The sequence below is a fragment of the Limulus polyphemus genome, unplaced genomic scaffold (assembly GCF_000517525.1).
Source record: "Limulus polyphemus unplaced genomic scaffold, Limulus_polyphemus-2.1.2 Scaffold3350, whole genome shotgun sequence".
Lineage (NCBI taxonomy): Eukaryota > Metazoa > Arthropoda > Merostomata > Xiphosura > Limulidae > Limulus > Limulus polyphemus.
The window spans coordinates 91,831-108,455 of NW_013668960.1; the positions used below are offsets into that span (position 1 = coordinate 91,831).

General features: G+C 36.6%; 1 protein-coding gene across 1 annotated transcript; it reads left to right on the forward strand.

The window, feature by feature from the left end:
* Nucleotides 1-1,683: 1,683 nt before the first annotated feature.
* Nucleotides 1,684-13,180, forward strand: LOC106469196 (FRAS1-related extracellular matrix protein 2-like; the record flags this gene model as incomplete). Its single annotated transcript, XM_013929663.2, has 2 exons — nt 1,684-1,694; nt 8,908-13,180. A coding segment is annotated over exon 2 (4,201 nt), but the record flags the coding sequence as incomplete, so codon positions are not given.
* Between the last annotated feature and the right edge of the window lie 3,445 nt (nt 13,181-16,625).

The window sequence follows — 16,625 nt, forward strand, 5'->3', positions numbered from 1 at the left end:
GATATCATCAACGGCGATGTTACACTGTTCCAGCTCAACGTTAGCCAAATACACATTTGGTTTGTCTTGGTTCTTCTGTACACGCATCCATAACACGTGGTTTAGGATATCATCAAAGGCGATGTTACGCTGTTCCAGCTCAACGTGCTTTTCCAACCTTATTCACAGCAGATCAAGGTCTTGATAAATAAACGGTACAAAAAAGATCAATTTTAAATACAAAATGGAAAAACGAGGACCTTTTCTTTCATGGCACGAACACTTGATTGTTTAATTTTACACTCACGAATTTTCCTACGATGAAAAAACCACGCGAACCGTGTATACGTGTTTGTGTATATTCAAGTAAAAACATGATATAGGTCTAACATAACAGACGAAACTCGCCAACTTTTGCCTTGAAAGGGATTTGGTATCGAGGATATTTTCTTAGAACGAGGCTTGTCTAGTAAATAGCGGGCGACCTGTTTCTTAATTAGCCTTCAGCCCACTTGTTTGTTGTTGTTTATATAGAAGCAGTTATTTTTGAGACGGTTTTGTGAAATGTTTGAATTGAAAAAAAAAAAGAAGCAGAATAGAATCGTAAATGTAATTTTTTAAAAAGCTTTTCAACTTGGAACTAATGATCTACCGCTCGAGGGCGCGAAGGTCACCCAACAGACCACAGTTAGAAGCTAGGTGTGGTTGTATTTTATCCAATGACAACAACTACTGTAATATTGAACAACAAGGTACAGAATAACATATCTTTGTATGTGTTCATTTTATTTTATATAAAAAAAGTAAAACCCAAAGTTAACGATATTATCTAGTACTCAGAATGCACCAATACACATATCAGGCGGCGCGTGCATAAATACAAAAAGTCGTGCACATCCTTGGTAATTATTATTACATGTATTTGTGACGTACAATCATTTTTACAAAACAAAATTTGAAAAACAAAACATTATCACAGCACGCTTCAACCGTACAGCTGCTAATGCCAATTTTGTAGTATTGGTTTACGTACTGAATCTACTTCTTTCACGGGTATCATCTATTTTTGGAGGTTCATTGAAACTTTATAATTTTCAACAGAGACTTTGCAGTAAAACCTAATTATTGAGAAGTGAATTCCGATAAGTTAGCGACGGGTACTGTTACAATTATTATCATTTTCAGTAAACAACAGGACATAGTATGGTAAGAACCTCTGTCGATGTAATGCAATCCTGAAAAGGATTTTCGGAAAATACCTCGTTTAAAGAGATCAGTAGAAAATCAAAACAAAAACAAGAAAACTACGTATTTTTCAAAGTTTTTTTTTATCATAATTTTAATCATAGCGTTTACAGGATGTCCCTAAAAATATTTTATCAAGTTAGGCTTGACTTGTCATTTATAAGAAAATTTCTTTGTCTTGCCTGGATTATCTTTATCTTTCTCGATAAACGGTTATTTTTTTATGTGTTATCAGGGGCCGGGCGTGGCCTAGTAGACAGCATGCAGAGATTGTGAATTCGTTGATTCACGGTTCGCGACTCGTTACCTTTAAAACGCGCCCCGCACTTTAGGATCATGTGGAAGTTATAAGAGTGGTACTCAAATCCCACTACTCTCTAAGACAAAAATAGCCCAAGAGTTGGCGGTGAGTGCTGTTGACTAGCTGCCTTTCCTCTAGTCTATGAGTTTAACAATTAGGTGTTGGCTGAGTAAAGAGAGGGGCCCTTTGTGTAGCTTTCTGCGAAAAATTTGCAATAACTAAATATATAATATGTTTTCTAATATTTCAGTAAATAGTAAACTTTAAAGCAAGTAACATTTGGGATAATCTCCTGCAAAGTTGGTATACTTTAAGAACGTCACTTTTTAGAAAATACCCGATTTCACAATGAACTGCTAGTTAACTTTTTCCCGGCGATGGGGTGAGATAGGCTAAACAAAGAGTTGAGGGGGCTGCACTCTACATCATGGGGGGCATATATTCAGTATTTAGGAAGTGAATCAGCTTTTACAGTAAGCATTATTTGTTGGGGGCTACAGAGGAGGCTAAGGCACGATTTTGGAGCAGCTTCGGTACCAGCACCCCCTCCTTTCCGCCGCCCCTGCTAATTTTTTTTAAGTCAGTACAATAAACGAATTCGTTCATCTACCAAATTGATATCACTTTTTATAATACACTCACGAAACAAGGTTAAGCATTCAAGTTCGATTCGGTCCATATGTTGATTAACTTTATGTTTTTACCTGTAACAACACTGACCAAATAAGTCAAGAGAAGTCACTCGTTTTCTATGGGGTAACTACAAAAGATGGCTCCCCCCCCCCCGCGTAAAAAGTAGTTGGACCCCTACATTTATTTCCTTATAATTGTAGTTACGATTCTGGCTGATTGATATCGTTAACTTAATAGAACTGGGCAACCATCCTTTAGTTCAAACAAATTAAACTCTTTGTCACTTTGTCTCTCTCCTTGTCGGCAATTATTAAATTTATCTGGTCCCCTTTTGGCTCGCCCCTGCCCGCAATTGCGGGGACATACGCTACTGAGACTACATTAGTGAGTGTGGGATTAGTTGCATTATTAATGGTATTTTTGACTGCATTTTAGACATGTTAATATGACATGTTAATATAACACAATAAAGCTATAGACTCATTAGCAATAGGGTGTATAATTAGTTTAGAAAAGTGTCTTTAAAAAGCCGATGGAGCCATGTGGAGATACATTGTTAATTCTAGGGTTAACTTACATGTACTAATTGAAGGAGACTAGCAATGAAAACTATTTAGTTACATTAGTTTCTCAGTTATGAAGTACATAAGTGAATTTCATTTTAGTTGTTTTTTACGACTTTCTTTTAACATCAGACATTTTAAAAGAGAGTAGTTCCAAAATAACACAGTTCATAGTAGATGTCAGACTTTTTTATCTATGAAATGTGGGTGTAGTAGCAATAGGTTATTCGGTCACTTCAAGGTTAAAATAAACTTCAAAATAACACAGTTCATAGTAGATGTCAGACTTTTTTATCTATGAAATGTGGGTGTAGTAGCAATAGGTTATTCGGATTACTTCAAGGTTAAAATAAACATTAAAATAATATATTTCAGGTATGGATTGATTCAGTGATTATATTGAGGTGATTTATTTTTGTAGTAGCGACGTGGATCACAGCGTGGTCCAATCAGAAACAAGATAGCTAATGTCTCGAATTCTCAAAAGGCGGAACACAATGTGGATTAGTTAGCTATCTAAGAAAATGAAGTTATAACACTGGCTGATTTTTTCGGTTACAATGTGGATTAGTTAGCTATCTAAGAAAATGAAGTTGTAACACTGGCTGATTTTTCGGTCACAATGTGGATTAGTTAGCTATCTAAGAAAATGAAGTTGTAACACTGGCTGATGTTTTCGGTCACGGTGTAGATTAGTTAGCTATCTAAGAAAATGAAGTTGTAACACTGGCTGATGTTTTCGGTCACAATGTGGATTAGTTAGCTATCTAAGAAAATGAAGTTGTAACCCTGGCTGATTTTTTCGGTCACAATATGGATTAGTTAGCTATCTAAGAAAATGAAGTTGTAACACTGGCTGACTTTTTCGGTCACAATGTTATTAAAGTTCGTATCTGTAGATAGTAAACTTTAACACGGCCACTACATGGTCAAAGATAGTATCAGTATAAAATAAACTTGTAGCACGCGTAGTCAGTTAGTAATTGTAGAGTGTCAAAGTTGTGGTTCGAGTTGGTTTCTTGTACGTTGTTAGTTTGGAGTTTAGAATATTAAAAACTTCGAAACCTGTAACTTCTTAGTGCATTGCCTGTAAGATATTTTAAACAAATTATTTAATAACAAAATAATTAAAACACACCCTATGACTCCAGAAAACATAACAGTTTTTATTTAAGCCAACTTTCGTTATTGGGGGAAACAGGACACTTGCTAACTGATTTTATGCCGTGTATTATTTATTTTTAGCCCCCTAGTGGCACAGCAGTATGTCTGCGGAATTACAACGCTAGAATCCGGGTTTCGATATCCGTGGTGGGCAGAGCACTGATAGCCCATTGTGTAGCTTTGTGCTTAATTACAAACAAACAAACAATTTATTTTTTAAAACAGTGAATACAACTCCCCAGCTTGCACTATAAACTTTAAACCCTCGTAAATTATTTAATACTTAATAACGATAAACATCAGATTGTAATGTTAAGTTTTATGGTATGTCTTTATAAACGTAATTACTATTTACGGCAATATTATTTAAAGAAGTTGAAAAAATTGCCAAAAATACTCGCATACTTATTTTTATCTTACATGTTTTGTTTAAATGTGATTAATGTCTGTGTTTCACTTTTCAAGGGCAACTTTTTTGTACATATCACACAACAGGTACACATGCGCATCAGTTTAGTAGTGTGTTTTAGCGCCATTAGATGGCAGTGTTGATGTTAACATCGCAGAATGCACACTGTTGGTAGAAGATGCTATATTGGCATAACGTGACAAACGTAAGCTAATGATGACAGTAGATGACACATGTAAGCTACTGTTGGCAGTAGATGACATGTAAACTAATGTTGGCAAAATGTGTTGGCAGCAGTGATATATATATATATATATAAGTTGGTGTTGGCAAGTGATATAAGTAAGTTGGTGTTGGTAGTAGTTATATATATATATATATATAAGTTGGTGTTGGCAGTAGTGATATAAGTAAGTTGGTGTTGGTAGTAGTTATATATGTAAGTTGGTGTTGGCAGTAGTAATATAAGTAAGTGATGTATAAACGTGAAATAATTAACGTACAATCACAAATGAGTCAGATTCTTACTGAAACACTGTTAAAATATTTAAAAAACGTTTTTCAAGTCCTTTAAATCACAGAGATATTAAAAGGCTGCCGTATTTCAATCCAAATTTGGTGTTTTTCCCAACTTATTAATGTTAACTTTCTTTTCATTATGGGAATGATATTGTTTTCTTTCGCTTCAAATTCGAATATCAAGGCAAAAAGTGACCAATCACAACTCTGTTAAACATACGAAAAATTATATACATTTTTCAGTGGTTTAGAGCACAACGTTCTTTTTTTCACGATATTGTAAACCACATGTAAAACAACATATTTTTCAAATTTTTGTGATAAGAATGTTTGAATGTTGTTTGTTTGTGGTGATTACTTTTACATTAAGTTCCAAGGTAATTGGTTCTTGTAGATATGGGTTGTCGAATCACGTGTTTCTTAAGTTTTAATGGGGTGTGGTTTCTCTATATAATTGAAATAGATTAATATAATATTTTCAAAGCTGGTTTCGTAGTTAAATTGTACTAAAATCCAAAACTTTGTGCTTTAAAACAAAATTATTTAAATGTAAGAATAACTGAGCAATATAAATTAATGGAAATCCCATAAAAAATACAATTATTGGTTGTTAGACAAAGCAAACGAACTACTTTGGGGAGCTAAAAACGTCCCCCCAACCTCATTACCAAAATTGTGAATTTTAGTCAAAAATTACTGTTTTGGTGATGAGAAAAATACATTAATTTGATTTCGTTTAACAGAATGAAAGAATAAGTTAATAACAATAATGATATTTATTTGTAGTAAGTACAATACACACAAAATTCCATGTCATGAACATAAAACCACCATTTTGTTTTTCAATAAAGTGATAGAGAGAGAGGGCAGTTGGTCAAGAGCACCTACCGCCAACAGGTGAGCTACTCTAATAAAATATTATGATTTTACCATCTCTCTTCTAACGTACTCATTGTGCAGAGCACGAGTTTGTGACAACGGGACGTAAACCATGAACTCTCAGATTCACAGACCGGCCAAGTTTGTTATTTTGGTGGAGAGGGCGTGAAGCTACTGACCAGAGCAAAAAACAAGATCTCACATAGTAATGAAGTTGATGCAAGTCAATAGCTTGTATTGAAGTAAACGGAGTTAATCAGCCTCAAAGTGCAGAGCGCGACTTTGTAGCAATGGGACCTCAACCATGAACTCTATGATTCCCAGGAGATTAAATGATAAAGAATGCTTCAATTTCTTCAATAAATGTAAACTTCATCAATTAAAATGCGAGCATCACATTCGTCAGTAGCACCAATGCAGTTTTCTGAATTCCTTGTTAGCAAAGAGAAAAAGACTGAAAAGAAATAAAAGATCCAGGCTGTAATTATTGTTTGTAATTAAGCGCAAAGCTACACAATGGGTTATCTGTATCGAAACCCGGATTCTAGCGTTGTAAATCCGCAGATATACCGCTGTGCCACTGGGGAGCCGGCTGTAATTAACTTGAAGAGGTAGTTTTATGACTAAACGGTACAACAAATATCATATTAAAAGAAGGCCTGTGGTAGTTTTGTGACTAAACGGTACAATAAATATCTCAATAAAGTACGGCCTGAGGTAGTTTTGGGACTAAACGGTACAATAAATATCATATTAAAAGAATGCCTGGGGTAGTTTTGTGACTAAGTGGAACAATAAATATCACATTAAAAGAAGGCCTGGGGTAGTTTTGTGACTGAACGCAACAATAAATATCACATTAAAAGAAGGTCTTACAGTCACTACCAAAACGCAGTCGGTGACTCAGAGGTAAGCTTCAGAGCTTATAAGCTAAAATTGGGTTTGATCCCATCGGTGAGTGGGCGCAGATAGCCCAATATATAGTTTCTAGGGTTAACAACACACACACACACACATATACAAATAAACCGCGATATAGGTCTGAAATGTAGTCGTTAGTATACAGTTCATAAAGCCAGGTTAAGTTTTCTCAAGCATGAATGGTATAAGCAAATTCTGACATTTTTATGTTGAAAATACAACATTGCTTTTGTATTTACTCTTTAGTAAAGTGAACTTCACAGTATACACAGACAAAAGTAATGTTTATGTATTAAAAAGTCATTCTTTTGCATATTAAAGAATGATTAAGTTAATAACGCTCAGTTATTATTCGAGCTCTGATTCTTCAAATAAGTACTTAAATGTACTTTAAATTTCGGAGATCAAACAATCCCAGGAAATCGTTTGTACACAAGAAAAAACAGAATAATACAGATGGTAAAAACAACATATCTTTCTGTCACCGTATTATAGATAAATTGGTGTAATCAACAAAATATTTTCATGTTCTCTCTGTGCCCCCTAGTGGTACAGCGGTTAGTCTGCGTACTTACAAAGCTAGAAACCGGATTTCGATATCCGTGGTGAGCAGAGCACAGATAGCCCTTCGTGTAGCTTTGTGCTTAACTGCAAACAAACATATTTTCTCTCTGTAACCAGCAAACTATTTTCATCTCCTCGTAATATAAAAATTATTTATCGACTAATCTCAACCACCTAGAGAGATATTATTGAAATTAAGACCGAAAATATCGCTAATAGCAAAGTTACCTACATAGTGAATCAAGCATGGTATATATATATATATGTCATGCGAACATGTACAGAAAATGGATAATGATGCATTGTATTTAAATACACCCAAAAAACAAAAGTGCACAAATCATATAACGAATTTTTCGTACTGATATGACATTTATATCCATATAGCATCTTATTACACGCATCCCAATCACGTTTTTATATCACAGATTTATCTTAACTTATTTCAAACTACAAATTCGATTTCATTTTTCTCTCCTTACTTTTGTGCTTCGGTCTTTAAGATAAGAAAAATAACTACATAGAATTGAATATATATAAACAATATCAAGAACCGACTTTCAATATAACGCTTTATGTGTTAATCCGGATTTTCCCAGGAGATGAATTAGGTTTCATTTTACGAACCGATGTTACGTATAGGACTCCTTAGGCTCCTATTGGACTACTCTAACGCTTACTGCACTGGGCGTGTAGCCAACTAGGTCCGAGGGTGCGATGGCAAGAGCCACCTTACGAGTTCGGTGGTTTTATAACTATTTGCGTAGTTCCGCTGCAACAGTGTTTTGGTTAGTATGCAGAGATGAAGGACTAAACATAAGGCTTAGTGGAAGCGAACAACGTGCAATACACGGCGGTGAAAGTCGGCGAGTGACTTAAACCTTTTGTTGTGTGAATCGACCACGTGAGAAAGGAACGAAACAGCTATTCCTGTGTTTAAAATATTATTAGATTCTGGGATTATGTTGTGGACAAAGACTTCTGTGTTGTTTTTATTCCTTTCGTTTAGCATCCCAGCCCACGGACAACAGCGAGATGTTTCTCTTACCGAGCAGGATATAATCGAACTCAACAGTGGGATCGAGGTAGCTTTCGGAAGGACCGTGTTTGTAGACCCGACTAGAGACCTAAAAATTAAAGTCCGAGATGCGGATAGATGTACCGTTACGGTTATCCAGAATGACCCTTTATCTCAACGGCCAGGTAAGCTGCTTCCCTCCCATTTCCCTTGCCAGTTTGGTGTGCAGGAGGTGCAGTATTTTCATTTCGGGGCCCGCACACCTCCCCAGGATAGAATTAAACTGATATTACGATATGATACAGCTGATGACACCATAATTGTACCATTTACCATACACGTCGAGGTATTGTTCGTGCAACTTGAGCTCGTTACTAAAAACATGCCGATTCTAGTGGAGAACCTTCTAGGAATAAGCGCGCCAATTGACGATAAAGCGTTACAGTTTTCGTACGATCGGAACAACCAGGAGTGTAAGGTAACGATACTGGGCAAAGTTAGTGGTCTGCCGCGGTATGGAGAGATCTTGAACACCACCACCAATGGAGTGATGCAAAACTGTGATAGCTTTTTGAAGGCGGATATTCGCTACAATCATACTTATACTCATCGTTCGCCTAATCAGGATCACATACCGATGGTGGTGGAGGTGACTGATCTTAATGGGAATTTACTGAAACAGGAATATTTTCACTTGACAGCGAAAATCAAGGGCGGCCATCCCAATAGTCCTCCTCAGGCAGATTTTAGTTCTCTACTCCTACTGGACGTAAATCAGTTCATCATGACGGCTATCACTCCTCGAATACTTTCAGCACAAGATCTGGAAACACCTCCTGAGAACCTCATCTTCAACATCACGTCTCCTTTGGGTTACGGAGAAGGCCATATCGTGAGTACCGATGATCAGAATGTTCCCATTACATCCTTTTACCAGAAAGACCTTGATGACCTGAAGATAGCTTACAAGCCTCCTGCATCTGACTCTAACATTAAAAGAACTTTCGAAATTAAGATGGAAGTGATAGATGCTGAGGGTTTGAATTCTGAACCATTCAGTTTGATGATCGTGGTTCATCCTAAAAATACCTTAGCTCCTTTAGCCACACGAAATTCTGGCCTTATGTTGTTTGAAGGACAGTCAAGAAAATTACAGAGTTCCAAGAATCTGGAAATAGCTGATGAAAATAACATTGATGAGGTTATAGTGTCAGTCTCAGATGGGCTGAGACATGGTCAGTTGTTGTTCATGGGAAGCCCAGTGAAGCAGTTTTCCCCTGCTGACTTAGATGCCGGTTTGGTGACATATCAACATGATGGTAGCGAAACTTATAGTGATAACATAATATTTATGCTGAATGATAGGACTAAACAGGTCGAGTTTCTCTTTCCTGTAATTATTTACCCAGACGATGATGAACCACCTGTATTAGATGTGAACACTGGATTAACCATTGCAGAAGGGGAGAAAAGAAAAATTACCCCATTTGTACTTAGTGCTACCGATGTAGACAGTGATGATTTAACAATAAAATATGAACTACAACAACCATTTTCTTCAGAAGGGGAAATTTTAAAAAAACAACTTGAGGTACCTAATGACCTCCAAAACTGGCAGTTTGTGGATGGCAACTACGAGAGACCCATTACAACCTGGACACAACACGACCTTCTGGAAGGAAAGATATTGTACAGACACAGTGGAGAGCATAAAACTGAACCTGTCATAGAGAAGATAAGATTTCGTATTTCAGATGATAATATTCCTCCAAATGAATCTAATGACAAAGAGTTTGTAATAAAGATCATACCTCTGGATAAAATCCCACCCGAGCCCTATCCAGGAACTCCTCTTGAAATGGTAGTAGATGAGTTTGAGAATGCTGACATCACAAAAAAACACCTTCATTTCACAGATATTGATACTAAAGACCGCAAACTTAAGTACAAGATCACCCGTGAACCATATGACACAGACCCAAATAATCCATTGGACCCAGGAAAGGTGGTTTTATCAGAAAAACCTGACCAAGAAGTTACCGAATTCACCCAAGCTCAAATAAATCACCACAAAATAGCCTATAAGCCACCATCAGTTGAACAAGGCATTATTCCAAGGGTTATTCAGTTTGAGTTTGAAGTAGAAGATCTGGCTGGGAATGTTCTTCCAGGACAAATATTCACCATCCGGCTGCTACCAGTGGATAACAAACCCCCAACTATCCGTAATAAAGGACTGGAAGTATTTGAAAACGGTTTTGTAAATATAAGTCCCGATGTTTTGGACGCTGATGATATCGATACCGATCCTAACTTTATTTTATTTACTCTTAAACAAGTCCCTAACAATGGCAACATAAACCATGGAGATGTAAAACTAGAAAAGGAAGATAACTTCACGAAGAACGACATTGCTGACGGACTGATAAACTATGTCAATAGTGGTGCTGAGAAAGAGAACGATAAATTTGAAGTTGAAGTTTCAGATGGAACTCACAAGGTTCCTATAACCGTCAATGTTAAAATTCGACCTATTGATGATGAGCCACCTATTCTCCAGTTAGCTCCAGGTACGATTGGTCTATCCATAGACGTCAGGGAAGGTGGCAGAACACATATCACCAATAAGGTTATCAAAGCCACTGATCCAGATACAGATGATTTGAAAATAACATTCTTCATTGATGATCCTCCTACACAGGGTAGAATTGAGCTGAATGGAATAAGCACTGACAAGTTTACTCAAGAAGATGTGGAAAAAAACACAATATTTTATGTGCATAATGGAGATGAGATTGGAGAAAATAGCACCGTGGATACTTTTAAGCTGTCTGTTTCTGATCTGTCTAACGATTTATTGTTCGGAGGTAATAAGATAAACTATATTCAGGTGGATGTCAATATTGAACCAGTTGACAATGTGGCACCTGAAGTAACTGTGGGTCCAGAATTAGTTGTTCCTGAAGCAAACAAATCTATTATCTCAACGTTCCATCTGAATGCTGTGGATATTGATACTAATGATGATGATATAGTGTGTACCATCCAAGTCCAACCACTTCATGGTTATGTGGAAAACATATCTCCTGCTCCAGGATCAGAAAAATCAAGAATTGGAATTCCCGTGACTGCTTTCAAAATATCTGACATAAAAAAGTACCATATAAACTATGTTCAGAGTGTCCACAAGAGGGTGGAACCCATTAATGATAGTTTGACTTTTAGCTGTTCAGATGGAATAAACTTTTCTCCACACTCACTCATTCCAATAAAAATTGAACCAACCAATGACGAAATTCCGGAAATATTTATGAGAGAATTTATTGTTCAAGAAGGTATGAAACTAAGTATTGATCTACCCATACTAAATGCAGATGATTTGGATATTCCGGAGGATACATTAACATTTAGAGTGAAAACCAAACCCGAACATGGTAAAATTGTTATCCAGCTGGCCACTGGAGATGAAGAGATAGACAGTTTCACCTTAGATCAAATTTCTTTAGGATCAAGCATTTTGTATGAGCATGATGATTCTGAAACAACAGAAGATGTGTTGGAGTTGGAGTTAACTGATGGTCTGCACAATATCAGCAAGAAGGTGCTAGTAATAGTGTTACCTGTTGATGACGAAACTCCTCGTTTGGCAATCAATGATGGATTAGAGGTTGGTAAGGGAGAAAGTAAAATAATTACAAACACAGTATTGAAGGCAGAAGATCTGGATACCGAAGACAGTGACATAATATTCGTAGTTAGACAACCACCTAAACATGGAGAATTCATAATTTTGGATCCCATTTCTCGTTTGCCTTTATTCAACCTGACGAAAGGTTCTAATTTTACCCAAGGTGATATTGATGAAGAAGTGATCATGTATACTCACACAGGAAGGGAGGGTGTGAGAGATCTAATCAAGTTTGACATTACTGACGGCTACAACACATATGTTGACAGATATTTCTGGATTTCGGTAGAAGGGGCTGATCAAATCTTTCCTGACGTCATCAATAAAGGCGTAGAGCTTCCAGAAGGGGGAAAAGTCACGTTAACAACAGATGTTATTAGTACCAGTGACCTCAACAGTGATGATGAACATCTAAGATTCATCATAACCAGACCTCCCATCAGAGGGTATCTGGAGTCTACGGACAATCCAGGTGTTCCAGTAACATCATTCACTCAATTGGACCTCGCTGGCAGCAAGATCTATTACGTACACACTGATGATGAAGAGATCAAAATGGACAGGTTTGAGTTTGAAGCAACTGATGGATATAATTCTGTTTACCGGACATTTAGGATCTCCATCAGCGACATTGACAACAAGAAACCACTTTTATTCTTAAATAAACTTCGTGTCCTGGAGGATGGGGAAAAACTAATTACTCCATTTGAGGTAAAAGTGGAAGATAAAGACACAGATGATAAAAAGGTAAAATTCACTATCACTCAGGGCCCAGTACATGGTAAAATCTTATATAACAAATTACAACCCATCAAGGTTTTCACATTAGAGGATCTTCGACAGAACAAGATTAGTTACCATCACGACGGAAGCGAGAGTACACAGGATGGTTTTTCTTTCACCATAACAGATGGAACCCATATGGATTTTTACGTTTATCCAGATACTGCAAAGGAAACTCGCAAACCTCAGACATTAGAAATAGAAATTGTTCCTTTCGATAACAGTATACCCCAAATTGTGATTAATAAAGGTGCCTCATCCATAGATCTACTGGACAATGGTCAGCTTGGATACCGCTTTACCAACAAAATTCTTCGAGCAGAAGATTCGGACAGTCAGAATATTATTCTAGAGTACACCATCACCATTCCACCAAAACATGGGTCCATCATCAACAAGGCTGTAGGAAACGAAAGCATTTCTAACTTCACTCAAGGTAGGCCCATATTTAAAAACATTTCTAACTTCACTCAAGGTAGGCCCATATTTAAAAACATTTCCAACTTCACTCAAGGTAGGCCCATATTTAAAAAACATTTCCAACTTCACTTAAGGTAGGCCCATATTTAAAAACATTTCTAACTTCACTCAAGGTAGGCCCATATTTAAAAACATTTCCAACTTCACTCAAGGTAGGCCCATATTTAAAAACATTTCCAACTTCACTCAAGGTAGGCCCATATTTAAAAACATTTCCAACTTCACTCAAGGTAGGCCCATATTTAAAAACATTTCTAACTGAATGGCACTGAATTGTTTCTGATACTTTTACTAGCAGCCTTTCCTTGTCATAACCTATAAAACAGCTTCTAATCTGACGTCGCATTTTAGAATAAAGTATGTGTATCGGTATCTAAACTAACAATATTATCAGGTGTAATAAGTACGTTTAACGAAAAAACTTGTTGAAGTATAGTTTTAGAATAAAGTATGTGTATCGGTATCTAAACTAACAATATTATCAGGTGTAATAAGTACGTTTAACGAAAAAACTTGTTGAAGTATAGTTTTCCAGTAACGTACTTTTTCTTTATTGTTATAGTTTGTTTGTTGTTGAGCGCAAAAATACACAATGGGTTATTTTTGTTCTGCCCACCGAAGACCGATATTTAACGTTTAAACTCTCAGACTTACCGCTGAGCCACCAGGAGGCTTGTTTGTTTGTTTGGAATTAAGCACAAAGCTACATAATAGACAATCTGTGCTCTGCCCACCACAGATATCGCTTTTTTAGCGCTGTAAATCCGCAGACATACCGCTGTGCCACTTGGGGGGGCACCAGAGGGCTATTATTATTATAGCACAGAAATGTTAAACTCAAATTTTGTTACTCAACGACTTACTGGAGGACTGGATGTTCACTAATTTAAGTTTTTATGTTAACTTTTTGTAAGCTTGTTTTACGTTTTATCTTGACCACTTAAATTTCCTGTCAGTTAAGTCCCCCTGTTGGCATAGAATTAAGCTTGTGGGTTTATAACGCTAAAAATCGGTAGGCATAGCATGGATAGCCCAATATGCATTATCGCCAAAACAAAACAAACTCTGCGAGACGCGGGTTTGAATCCCCGTCCCACCAAACATGTTCGCCCTTTCAGCCGTGGGGGCGTTATAATGTGACGTTGAATCCCATTATTCGTTGATAAAAGTGTAGCCCAAGAGTTGACGGTAGGTGGTGATGACCAGCTGCCTTCCATCTAGTATTTCATTGCTAAATTACGGACGGCTAGCGCAGGTAGCCGTTATAATGTGACGGTCAATCCCACTATTCGTTGGTAAAAGTGTAGCCCAAGAGTTGACGGTAGGTGGTGATGACCAGCTGCTTTCCATCTAGTACTTCATTGCTAAATTACGGACGGCTAGCGCAGGTAGCCCTCGTGTAACTTCAAAACAAACAAACAAAACAAAGTATAACTTGAGTTATATATATATGAGACTAATTGAAGATAAACTACTCAGGTTTCTGATAGATTAATGGTTCAAAATTCACCAATCAAAATCACATTTTAACGTCAAGTACAAAGGAATTATTGTGTTATTGTTTATCTATACGTATTTATTACTCATTACTCTATTCGTTAAAGCACGTAATGTATGCTGTTTTGTGTTCTTAACATGAACGACATCTAACACGACATATGTGATAAACGACTAGGTTACAGTCTCCAACGTAGCCACTTCTAATTTAAAACTGCTGAACAGAGGGAGGGCAACTAGTCCCTAGCACCCATCGCCTACATAACTACTCTTAACGAAATAACAGGATTGACTATCGATTTGATTTTGCGCCCAAAGCCAAAAGTGTGGAGAATGTTCAGTGGCACGTCGTAGCTCGAACATTGGACCTCTGGTTCGCAGCCGGTACGTTAACGACTACCCACGCCCAATTCTACAAAGATGAAAATAACCCCAATAAGAAAGTACGTACGAAAAACTCTAATCGGTTATGATTTTCTTAAAGATAAAACTATTATCTAACAACTTAACTTAGCAATACTAAAAAAAAATCATGTATAATAAAAAATGCGATAACCCGGATGTTAGACCTTCTAAAAACTTAATCTGGCATTATTGTATGGTAACACATCGCCTGTTTTAATTCTGGAATTAAAAATGATAAAAACAATCGTATAAACAGAAACTGTGCAAGTCAGTTACTAAAAAGAAATTTGAAATATGGAATTAGGTTCTGCGTGATAGGTAAAAGACAACCCAAAACACCATAAGTAAGTCAAGTTTCAATTACTTATATTAAAAGCTGCTCAATAATTTTGGTCCTAAAGCCACCTGGTGTTGCCTCGGCCATTAACATTCCATGTAGTTTGATTTTGAAAAGTAACAACAATCATTATACTGTTTAGTTTCAGAATAATCAATATAAAAAGTTTGATTTAAAAAAAAAGAACTATTTTATAATGTGAATGTAAAATTATTTGTTGTATTTATCTGTGATATTATTCAATCCTTGGTGTGTCTAATTATTGGGCCCCGAGCGTGGCCTAGCGGTTAGCTTATCGGATATTGATCCGAGGGTCTCTGGTTCGAGCCGAAGTGCTACCAAACACACTATGGGTGTATTATAAGAAACTTCGCTATTCGGTTAAGAGTATTCGCTTCAGGCGGCGGGGGTGCCGACTGGATGACTTCCCTCTAGTCCGCATTTCCAAAATAGGGACCACTATGCCTGGACCATAGAGGTATCTGACCTAATTGTTTAGCTCATTGTGAATAAACTATTCTAACTAATTATTGGTTAGAATTGGTTATTGTTGTTGAATTCAAACACTGGATGTAACTTGTTTATTGTTGAGGTTCAAGGGCGTCGTTAAGGGATTTTGAAATCTACAAGGAGACAGGGCGGGGGTTTGAGAGGTATCCCTCCAATGGGAGTTTGGTGGCAAGAAAAAACTCCTTACAGCTATCCCCAGGATAGTTACATATATGTACATATTATTAATAATTTCCTACAGTTGTTTTTATTTTACACGAAATTTAATTTTTTCAGACCTCATAATTTAATAATATGTCATCCACACTATATCTGTTATATCCAAAAACAACGACACCTTTCGCACAATAGCAATACTCTCCAAGCTAGATGGGCACATTTCTGTAATTTGTAAGTTATGTTAATTGTAACCTTTTCTTTTTTTAATACCACTTGTGATTCGTTTCTCTAACTTGCATGCTGGCTCTAGTCCACTCCCCTTATTTACAGATTCTTTTAATGTATTCTCTACCTTATATATTGTCTGTAATTCACTCCTCTTATTTACAGATTCTTTTAATGTATTCTCTACCTTATATATTGTCTGTAATCCACCCCTCTTATTTACAGATTCCTATTATGTATTCTCTACCTTATATATTGTCTGTAATTCACCCCTCTTATTTACAGATTCCTATTATGTATTATCTACCTTATATATTGTCTGTAATTCACTCCTCTTATTTACAGA